General features: G+C 43.0%; 1 protein-coding gene across 1 annotated transcript in view; it reads right to left on the bottom strand.

Annotated features, from left to right (window-relative positions):
* LOC126334722 (glutamate receptor ionotropic, delta-2-like) overlaps positions 1–12228 on the bottom strand; it is a 78228-nt gene that overhangs the window by 45245 nt on the left and 20755 nt on the right. The window contains exons 3-4 of the mRNA XM_049997297.1: positions 5748–5872; positions 5497–5652 (exon numbers count right to left, since the gene is read on the bottom strand). Coding sequence (XP_049853254.1) covers positions 5497–5652; positions 5748–5872 — 281 coding nt within the window. The remainder of the gene's footprint in view (positions 1–5496; positions 5653–5747; positions 5873–12228) is intronic.

The following is a 12228-nucleotide window of genomic DNA, read 5'->3' as shown; positions in this document are numbered from 1 at the left end:
CATTCACCACCCCAGTAGCCAATCAAATCACAGCATCACCCGCCGGAACGACGTCAAATAAATAAAGGAGCCCAACCAATTGTGGTGCCGTGTGATGACAACACGTTTAGCTTCCTTTGGTCGTACACACCGATAAATATTTTCTATTGCCGTCAACTGCCTCTTACAGGACGTAGGATGGCTTAATAGTCAGGGCTGGAAGCTTCAACAGCCAGAAATGTTATACTAGCTACCTACAGATTAAGTTTTACCACACTAACCATCAAGGCTATGGATACTGCAATCCGGAGGCAGAACGTAAACACATGGGTCATTTTTAACGGATAAATTAGTATCCGGCTGTACTGTGATAAGGCAGCTGCTGATAATGGCAGACATATAAGAGCTGGTGGAAAACATTTGCAGCCCTACGTACGCAGGTGATGCAGTAGTGTACAGAAAGGTAATATACACTCATACTCATAAATTAAGAATAGCTCCAGAATGTGGAGGAACACAACGTAGCACTACGCAAAACTGACACTAATAGCATAGGCGCATATGGAACACAGACGACACAGACCTGTAAGTCCACGATATGGGTGAAAAGTTGAGAAAAGCATCCCGAAACACATGTGCTAGAAAACGCCACTGTTTCCTGCGTATATACCCCGACACAAATATGGGATACGATCACCGTGCACATGTACACAGACCACACAACAGGTTGGCATACTCTGGATCAGGTGGCCGAGCAGCTGCCGGGGTATAGCCTCCCATTCTTGCACCAGTGTCTGTCGGAGCTTCTTAAGTGTCGTAGGTGTTTGAAGACTTGCAGCAATACGTCGACCGAGAGCATTCCAGACGTTCTCGATGGGGTTTAGGTCTGGAGAACAGGCAGGCCACTCCATTCGCCTGATGTCTTCTGTTTCAAGGTACTCCTCCACCGTCTCAGATCGGTGGGGCCGTGCGCTATCATACATCAGGAGGAAGGTGAGACCCACTGCACCCCTGAAAAGGCCGACACAATGGTGTAAAATGACGTTCCGATGCAGCTGACCTGTTCCTCTGTCAAAGACATGCAGGGATGTACATGCACCAATCATAATCCAACCCCACACCATCAAACGATGATCTCCATTCAGGTCCCTTTCAAGGACATTAAGAGGTTAGTATTTGGTTCCTGTTTCACGCCGGATGGAAACCCGGCGAGAATCACTATTCAGACAATACTCCTCCGTGAACATAGCCTGAGACCACTGTTCAGTCATCTGTAGACTGTGTGTCTGGAGACAACTGTTCCTGTGGCTGCGGTACGGTCCCGAGCAAGGCTACCTGCAGTACTCCGTGGCCGTCTGCGAGCACTGATGGTAAGATATCGGTCTTCTTGTGGTGTTGTCCACTGTGGACTTCCCTTACAGTAGTGCCTGGACACGTCTGCTGGAGTCGTTGCCATAACCTTGAGATCACACTTTGTGGCACGCGGAGGACCCGTGCTAAGAGCTGCTGTATTTGACCAGCCTCTAGTCGCCCTAGTATTCCACCCCTCATAACGTCATAAATATGTGTTCTTTGAGCCATTTTCAACACACCGTCATCATTAGAACGTCTGAAAATGTCTGCACACTTACTCGCTGCACCGTACTCTGACATGTATCAACACACCTCTCCATATGTGAACTGCTGTCAGCGCCACCATGCGAAGACCGCAGGTCAAATGCACCGCATGGCCATACCCCGAGGTGATTTAAATCTGCAAACCGCCCACCAGAGCGTTGTTTCACCATGTATCAGCATGATACTTAATTAATGAGCATCAGTGTATTTAGAAACATGTTTCGAAATGGAGAGAGAAGTGAAGATGATAAGGCCTGATGCAGAGATTCGCAGATGAGTCTTTAAATGCCTTACACTAGTCCTACACTTAATTACTTTCAGACTTTTAGGTACAATATCGTTTGACTACGCAATCGGCTATTAGTCAACAGAACCTAGGTGTGATACTGGTGTATCTGTGCGGATGATTTAAGGTCAAATATCCATATGCCTTGGCAGACGGTTACGGATTGCTCCAAGTTTCAGACCTCCAGGAGAGGACAGGAAGGCGGAGGTGACGTCGGAGGGCGCCACGACTTATTCACCTTTGCAGAGGAAGGTTGTAGGCACCTTTGAGGCAAATTTCGAATTTTCCTGTCGCATTGGGAAATAGTTACGGGATTTAAAAAAAGTGATTCTTTAATACTGTTGTGCAGCGTATTTAAGCGCCATTGGTATGCGTTGTGTCATTGGTCGCCAGTTTGGAATCGCGTTTGTGTTGCATTTTGGGACTTGTTGTGACATAATTGATATCAAAGACTTTAGTTTATCCCAGTTGTATGTGCAGATATACCAGAGAAAGAATGGCAGAGAAAGATCTTATCAGCGAAACCTCCGAAGCATTTGTCTACATCAACATCTGCATCCCTACTTCGCAAACCCCCTGACGGTATGTGGCGGACGGTACTTTGAGTATCTCTACCCGTTCTCTCTTCTAATCCAGTCTCGTATTGTTCGTGGAAATAAATATTGTCGGTATGCCTCTGTGTGGGCGCTTATGTCTCTGATTTTATCCTCACGGTCTCTTCGCGAGATATACGTAGGAGAAAGCAATATACTGCTTCCTCGGTGAAGGTATGTTCTCGAAACTTCAACAAAAGCCCGTTCCGAGCTACTGAGCATCTCTCCTGCAGAGTCTTCCACTGGCATTTATCTATCATCTCCGTAACGCTTTCACGATTACTAAATGATCCTGTAACGAAGCGCGCTGCTCTCCATTGGATCTTCTGTATCTCTTCTATCAACCCTATCTGATGCGGATCCCACACTGCTGAGCAGTATTCAAGTAGTGGGCAAACAAGTGTACTGTATCCTACTTCCTTTGTTTTCACATTGCATTTTCCTTAGGATTCTTCCAATGATTCTCAGTCTGGCATCTGCTTTACCGACGATTAATTTTATATGGTCATTCCATTTTAAATCAGTTCTAACGCCCACTCCCAGATAATTTATGGAATTAACTGCTTCCAGTTGCTGACCTGCTATATTGTAGCTAAATCATTTAAGATGTTTCTTTCTATGCATTCGCAGCATATGACACTTGTCTACATTGAGATTCAATTGCCATTCCCTGCACCATGCGTCAATTCGTTGCAGATCCTTCTGCATTTCAGTACAATTTTCCATTGTTACAACCTCTCGATATACTACAGCATCATCCGCAAAAAGCCTCAGTGAACTTCCGATGTTATCCACAAAGTCATTAATATATATTTTGAATAGCAACGGTCCTACGACACTCCCCTGCGGCACAACTGAAATCACTCTTACTTCGGGAGACTTCTCTCCGTTGAGAATGACATGCTGCGTTCTGTTATCTAGGAACTCTTCAATCCAATCACACAATTGGTCTGATAGTCCATATGCTCTTACTCTGATCATTAAACGACTGTGAGGAACTGTATCATACGCCTTGCGGAAGTCAAGAAACACGGCATTTACCTGGGAATCCGTCTGTGGCCCTCTGAGTCTCGTGGACGAATAGCGCGAGCTGGGTTTCACGCGACCGTCTTTTTCCAAACCCATGCTGATTCCTACAGTTAGATTTCTAGTCTCCAGAAAAGTCATTATACTCGAACATAATACGTGTTCCAAAATTCTACAACTGATCGACGTCAGAGATATAGGTCTATAGTTCTGCTCATCTGTTCGACGTCCCTTCTTGAAAACGGGGATGACCTGTGCCCTTTTCCAATCCTTTGGAATGCTACGCTCTTCTAGAGATCTCTGGTACACCGCTGCAAGAAGGGGGGCAAGTTCCTTCGCGTATTCTGTGTAAAATCGAACTGGTATCCCATCAGGACCAGCGGCCTTTCCTCTTTTGGGCGATTTTAATTGTTTTTCTATCCCTCTGTCATCTATTTCGATAGCTACCATTTTGTCATCTGTGCGACAATCTAGAGAAGCAACTACAGTGCAGTCTTGCTCTGTGAAACAGCCTTCGAAAAAGACATTTAATTTTTCGGCCTTTAGTCTGTCATCCTCTGTTTCAGTACCATTTTCCTCACAGAGTGTCCGGAAATTTTGTTTTGATCCACCTACCGCTGTGACATAAGACCAAAATTTCTTAGATTTTCTGCCAAGTTAGTACATAGAACTTTTGAATTCACTGAACGCCTTTTAACATTTTCAATGTTCTGATAATAAGTTGCCGTCTCTTTAATCTAAGAATAGATGAACAATGCAGCTAGCCGCTATCTCTGTGTAATGTCTTGTCTGAATAGACGTGTATCTGTTGTCTTTAATATCCCTTCACCATCACACATAAGTCTATACAGTAAAGTAAGGCCCTCCCAGTTCTTGGCTTCTCCGTGATAAGACAGGCGAAAAATTAGACTAATGGAGGATTATTAGTATTATCTCTATTTTCATTCGCTCTTTCTCTTTCTCTGCTTTATCTATGTATAGTTTTTAAAATAAGATTTCATTACGTGATAAAAAGAATCAGCAAAAATAGAATCTTTGGTGGAGTGCTTCGTCTTGGTAATCAGCGGATGGCTTGCTGTAAAAGATCTTTACATTTATAATTACTGTTAAACACTGCAGTCAGTCGGGAGAATCAATCGTTTGGACAATTTGTTCCTTTTACGAAAGGCTGCGAATTCCAGATGTGTACGAAGCCTTTTTGGACGATTTAACACAGACTCAGTGTTTGCAGGCTCTCTTCGACACAGATGAAACTTCCCCACTAATTACAGGGCCAACTTGATAATCAAATGATACAGAAAAAAACTCATTCGTTCATTCACTCCAGAACAAAAAAGTCACAAACCTTATTTATAGAGGAAATCGTGTATTAAATCCATCTGCATTACATGTCCAGATCTCTGGTGATTCCACGCCTTAATTATTTTCCTTTTACAATCTCTTTCTCTTCAAACCAAACCGCCAACGGCACAAATGTTAATTGGCTCGCTTTAGCGAGAAGGAAACAGATACTCCAGAAGCTGTCCTCGTTACCACTCTAACAACCATGGAGAATGCATATATGTATCTGTGTTATTTCAAAGAATAAACGCACTAGAAAATACTTTGGCGTCGACGAGCTGTCGCCGCATATATTACTTTACCAAAGTGAGTGAATGTGGATGGTTTGATTGAAAATGATTAATTGGTGCGTGGTAGAGGGTACTTGCTGTGGGGACATTACAGCCTCTCGCATAGCCCTCATCACACTGCATTTTGGTACTCGTTATGACGTCATTGGTATCGAAGACTTTAGTTAATACCAGTTGTATGTACAGATATTCTACACAAAGAATGGCAGAGAAAAATCTTAACAGCCAAACCTCCAAACCTCTGAAGTGTTTGAAAAGAGAAGGGTAACACTAGATCAGGACAGCTGGATGGTGATGGGCCTCTGCTCCCCACATGAGTAGGCTGTCAGTAGGCAGACAGGGAGAGACGGACAGTCGCGCTTACGTCCAGAGACGCGACGGCCCGGTGAAGTCGACGTAGCCCAGCCGCTTGGCGCTCATGATGAGCGCGGGCACGCCGAGGTCCGCGGAGCCGTTGTGCAGCAGGCCCACCACGCCGTCCGTCGTGAAGCCGAACGAGGGCGTCGCCATCAGCACCAGCCTGCACGAGCGCGTGTGCACCAAAGTGAGTGCGGGCCACCGGCTGGGCAGTGCGCTGCGGGTTGCGGCAGCCATCGTAAGGGGTCGCGCGCTTACCGGAAGTTGTACATGTGCGACAGCGTCGTGCACACCGACCAGCCGTAGCGCGTGATCGTGTCCAGGTGCTTGTCCTTCACGTTCCTCAGACGGTCGCCGAGGTGGTCCAAGGGAGTGTTCACCACCTGCCCAAATAACGAACGCAGTACAGCTGTGCAAACATGTGTAGGCTGACGAAAATCGCATCTACGAGGGGCGTTTCAAAAGTCCGTGCAAAACTAAAAACTACTTACGTGTTTGGAGTAAAGATTTTTTATTTTTCGGCCTAGTCTCCATTTAGACTTATACACTTCGTCCAACGCTGTTCTAATTTGCTGATACCTTCCGAATGATGGGAATTGTCTAAGTCTGCGAAATAGCTATTAGTAGCTGCACTCACCTCCTGAGTTGAATAAAATCTTTGACCCGCCAGCCATTTCTTCAAATTGAGGAACAAATAGTAGTCTGAGGGAGCCAAGTCTAGAGAACAGGGGGATATGAAACGAGTTGGAATCCTATTTCCATTAATTTTGCGACCACAACTGCTAAGGTGTGTGCTGGTGCAGTGTCGTGATGGAAAATGACTTTTTTGCGGTCCAATTGCCGACGATTTTCTTGCAGCTCGGTTATTAAACAGTCCATCGACGATGAATAATACGCACCTGTAATAGTTCTATCTATTTCCAGAGGATTATCCCAAAAGACAGTCGCCATAAACTTTCCGCCCGAAGGAATGGTCTTCGCCTTTTTTGGCTTAGATTCTCCCTTGGTAACACATTCTTCAGATTCTTGTTTAGTCTCAGGAGTATAGTAATGTACTGTCTGCCTCCAGTAACTGAATGGTCAGCGTGATGGATTGTCAATCCTCTGAGCCCGGATTCGATTCCCGGCTGGGTCGGGGAATTTTCTCCAACCAGAGACTGGGTGTTGTGCTGTCATGTTCATCATCCTATCACCCTCATCGACTGCAGGTCGCCGAAGTGGCGTCAAATTGAAAGACCGACACCCGGCGAATGGTCTGCCCGATGGGGCAGTAGCGTATCCATATTTCATCCACACTGACGATACGACGCTTAAAGTCCTGCGGATTATTTCTGAACAGCTGCAAACCATCCTTGAACACTCCACACGATTCCGTTTTTGCTCAAGCGTGAGTAATCGCAGAACCCATCTTGACGATAGCTTTCTCATATTCAAATTTTTATGCAAAATATTATATACCCGTTGATTCGAGATGCCCACAGCACTAGCTATCTCATGCACCATAACTATTTGTCATCCATCACCATATCACGGATTTTATCAATTATTTCTGGAGGCGTCCAGGACGTTCAGCATCAATTCTGCACATATGGCCACTCCGAAAATTTTGAACACACTTATAAACTGTTCTAATCAAAGGTGATGAGTCACGGTAATGTTTATCAAGCTTCTCTTTAGTCTCCTGAGGCGTTTTTCCTTTCATAATGTAATGTTAAATCACCACACGAAATTCTTTTTCGTCCATTTTTTGGCAATCACTCGACTTCCTTGATTCACACGAATGCCAAACACAAATAAATAGACCAATATGGCCGAAACTTGGTGTACGTTCTTTCCAAAGATGCTGCTAACTAAACATAACCTCTATACGCGCCGGTGGTGCCATCTCTCGGACTTTTCAAACGCCCTTCGTAGTACTAGTATAGTGAAGATCAAGCAAAACTCCAAAGAACAAAGAAAGAGGCGCTTTTTTCGAGATATGGTCGTATAAGCAACTAAACGAAATGCTATATGATTCGTGGTATACCCTTTTCGCTTCTTTTATTTAAGACGCATCTTCAGTGAGAGCCATATAAACCTGAACAATTTAAGGAATCGTAACATTTGAACCAATAACGGGACACATTTTCAATTTTGGAAGACGATAATACATAACTGGGAGATTACCAACACACATGCAAAGTCCTCATACCAAATTTTGGAAAAGTCCTGGTAAGGTACCTCATAGCTTACTATATTTCCAGTTCTTCTAAGTCACTGACATGAAGTGAATGTGTCAGCACTGCAGTAAGACAAACGAGCAAGCCGTAGGTTCCCACGCTAGCAAGCAGAGGCAGTTGGCCATCTGTCGCTTTCATTGCCAGTGGGATGAGAAGCCGATGCAGAAATCGCTCATGACGTCAGCAAAGAGATACGTAGGGTAAGTTCATTTGTTCTAGAGCGAATCAAGTAATTTTTATTAACACGTATTTGCTATCAGAAGTTTCCTTTTGCCTCCTGACATTAGGAGGAGTCTTCAGGTAATAAATACTGGTTCAAATGGCTCTTACAACTATGGGACCTAACATCTGAGGTCATCAGTCCCCTAAACTTAGAACTAATTAAATCTAACTAACCTAAGGACATCACACACATCCATGCCCGAGGCAGGATTCGAACCTGCGACCGTAGCACCTTTAACCGCTCGCTCACAGTTGCCGGCTCATGAATACTATCTTTCAGTATTTGTCATGTGACTTTGTAAAAGACAATGAAATTATTGAATAAAACATCATTTCAAATCTTATTAAAATAGATTGTTTTATTACAAACCTTATATAGTCTTACATTATTAACAGAGACTGAAAATAAAAAATATATAAAAATTGTAGTTTTTCAATTTTTGCTTTGTTGTCTTACTTTTATGCTTCAGGAGAACATTTTCATTCATAGAAACATTCAAAGAATTAAAAATTCGAAGCAGCACGAGCAACGTGTGAAGGCACGTAAAGCAAAGTCATATTTGTGATGGTGAATATCATTAGAAAGACAGTGTCACGATGTCATGGTAATTTCGCGGCAGACCACGCATATCGAAGCAGTTTGCTCAAAACTGAAGCCTGAAACTGATTACGGACCAAGGTGTATATTTTAACTGCACTGATTCTACTTGTTATTTGCCTTCGCCGTGATGAGAGCAGTATAATTCTGTAATCGACGTATGTAATTCTTCACCAGTGATTAAAATTATAGGTCGCAATCTGCACACACCGATATACAGGATGGTGGAATTACTTTTAAAGAATGTGACGTGTTTCCAATTTCATCGAGAAACAATCCATCACGTAAGGAGGGATCGTTTGTCTACCCAGTCGGTCAATAACCATCAGATGATAAACAGGTCTTGACAGATTCGAGGAATAACTTTGTCACAAACTTATTGGTAGCGGTTTTCTGTAGGGTGTTAACCCGTGTCAAGTGTGAGATAAAATCTGTTTTAGTAAGATTTTAAATCTTGATTTACTTTGCCATTAATTTCATTGGTGAGATTCCAGACAAAGTGTAGCTCCCCTAGCGGGCTCCCTCCTTACAAGCCTGTAGCTAAATCTGACATCTGACATTACTTCCATTTACTTGCATCAGCCTTCTTCTTTTTTTTCTTTTCTGTCATCCTCTTTTGGGCAACTCTTGTTTTCTTTGACCCCTACGGTATCATGTTTCGATGCCTGAGGGTGTCTTTCATTTCCCTTTTCCTTTTCTATCTCTAATGGTGAAAGTTTGGCAAAGGCTCTTAGCCTGTTCAGGCTGCCGATACCTAGTCAGAATCAAAACTTTGAGAAACATCCACTGAAATTTGATGAATGGATCAGGTCTCGAAAAATTCAAGGCAGCTCTGCCAAGAAACCCTGCTCCCACGACCAGGAAGACATGAGTCGTGCCACTTCTCCCTAATGCATGGCGTACAGTGGCTGTACATTAAGTAGCCAACTGGAGAGAATTGAAGGCGGGTTTTCCGGCACCTTTAAACGACCAGAACATACTGGCTAAGGAAGATAATCCTTAAGGAAAATCCTGGTCCTTCTAGAAAGTGGGATGAGCACATGACTAGTAACCAACTCTCGGAAAACACTCCCTACTCCTAGTACACGAAGGAGCCATGGAATCAGAATGATCTCAAAGATAAGTGAGAAAGCTGTGAGAAACGACAAACGAAAATGGATCAACCGATAGGTCAGAGTAGCGACCTGGAATTTCAGGGTAATTTCCCAGACATAGAACTAGCAAATATACTAAGAGATATTAATATCAATGCTGTAGCAATCAAAGAAATGAATATGAAAGTGAGAGGTACTAAGCATGTAGGCGATTACATTATTTTCTATGGTGGAGCCAACAAAATGAAAGAGCAAGCAAGTATGTGGCATTACTGCTGCATACGAGATGGGGAGAAGACATCAAATATTGCACATACACAAGAAAAACAAAAGTGATAGACTGAAACTGAGAAGACGCAATACTACCATTATATGTATATTTGCAGCTGAAGAAGGGAAAAAAGGATGAGTCTAGAACCTTCTATGAAGAACTACATAAAACTCTGAATCAATACAATGCTACTGATCCGTTTATTATGATGGATGACTTTAGCGCCAGAACAGGAAATGTCCCAGTAACGAATATTATGGGTCCTTTTGGAGAGCCGCTATGTAAGAAAATGGAAAAAAAATACTAAGAGGTTTTACAACTTACAATAATCTAACAATAACAAACTCACTTTTTAAGATGTACCTAAGTATACTAGGACCAGAAGAGGTCTTCGATCAATAACTGACTACATTTCAGTAAATAATAAGCAATCGGGCTAAGTAAGGGCTACACGATTATACAATTTTCCGTTAATATCTAGAACAGATCTTTTACGGAAATAGAAGAAAATGACAAAACAACTAACTAACTAATAACAACTAACTAACTAATAAGATCAAAGCGTTTATGAAATTTACTTGCTGGAAGAGGAGAGCATCAAACACCTTTATCAAAGCAGATTGAATCAAGAGCTAGAAAACTTCCAGACTATAAGTAACAAAGACGAAGAAAAAATGTAAATAATGTCACATACAGGGTGATTTTTTCCACCTTGTACAAACTTATGTCCGGAAATGCATCGTTTCCAGGCTAGAGACCATTTATTCAGTCATACTTTGTTACAGAGGCTGCGATCTAATAAGCGCTGTACCACGCAGTCACAGTTAAGTACGTGTTAAAAATGGTTTCCATGTGCCTCGACGCATGCGTGTATGCGCCGTAGCTTGTGCTGTCTTACATGTTCACATCAACGAGGCTGCATCCGAACACTGTAAAGGGCAGCATGAATACGTTGCTCCAGTGTCTCCATATCTGGAATGGACTCTGCATACTCGATAATTTTGAGATAGACCCATAACCAAAAATCTCACGGTTTGAGACCAGGTAAACGAGCAGGACATGTAACTGGGCGCCCTGACTAATCCATCGACCATGGAAGATTGAGATGCGATCGGACGTTAACGGCGCAGTAGGCTGCAGCACCATTCATGTGCCACATAACCCTTCGAATCATGAATGGCACTTTTTCCAGCAGGGGAGGCAAAGTAACCCGCAAGAAAAGCATACAGTTCTGGCCTGTTAGGCGACTGGTGTCCGAACATTTCGGATACGTCCTTCATGATTTCCTGCTTCATGAAACGACCGTGTCTCAGACCAACAGCGAAACACTGTTGCAAACACTGAAATCTGTGGTTGTTGTCGGCATGGATAGGGCTTCTGATACAACCTTCTGCTCACCGCCGGTCGCCATTTGCCTTTCCGTTAGTACACACCATGTCGGCAAGCTGTCGATTCGAATACGGAACCATTGTGTACAACGCTGTATCACATCCACTACAACATGAGAAGTGAATCGGACACAACATTACCCATTACTAAGGCATCAGAGGGCGCTAGTGCATGACGTATGAGGAACAGTACCACCCTCCATGAAGAAACCGTGCATACTGTAACAGTGGCTGCATGGTACAGCGTGTATTAGACTGCACTCTCTGTAACAAAGTGTGGCTGAATAAATGATCTCTAGCACGGAAACCATGAGCATTTCCGGACGTAAGTTCATTAGACCTTTTTTGTTCTGGTATCTTCTCACCGATCAGTCCCTAGAGTTCGTTCACGTTGGAAAAAAGTCACCTTCTATAGAGTAGCAGGAGAAGCTCTCTGTAAAAAGAAGAAAATAAGGAAAATAAAGGGCTCTAATTTGGAATGAGCATATAAGGAAATCCGTTAAAGAAAAATAGGATGCATATAAAACACATAAGCAATCACGGAGCTGGAAATAGGCAGTCTTATAAGGAGAGAAGAGATATTGCTAAACGTATAGTAAGAAAGGCACACCAGTATCACTGAGATATATTTATTTCTAATATCGACGATGATGTTCACAGGAGACTGGAAATGGCCAATAAGGATAAAAAATTTAAACACAACAGAGAAAGTGAAGATACAAATAAACAATATTGAAGAAGAGCAGTGGGTAACTTATTACAAAGCATTATGGTATCGTCGTACAGCACAAGAAACTTAAATTGAAACACGGGATTAGATGAAATACAACCTGCTGAAATTAAATCTGCTGGAACATCACTGAAGAGTAGAAGGGATGGTATTAAATCTAAATTGCTACAACGTGGAGGAATGATGCTACATCTACGACTGTTACGCCCATTAAACG

Source organism: Schistocerca gregaria, chromosome 1 (genome assembly GCF_023897955.1).
Source record: "Schistocerca gregaria isolate iqSchGreg1 chromosome 1, iqSchGreg1.2, whole genome shotgun sequence".
In the NCBI taxonomy this organism is placed as follows: domain Eukaryota; kingdom Metazoa; phylum Arthropoda; class Insecta; order Orthoptera; family Acrididae; genus Schistocerca; species Schistocerca gregaria.
Note: the sequence above shows the minus strand (reverse complement) of the source record. Positions and strands in the feature narration are given on the sequence as shown.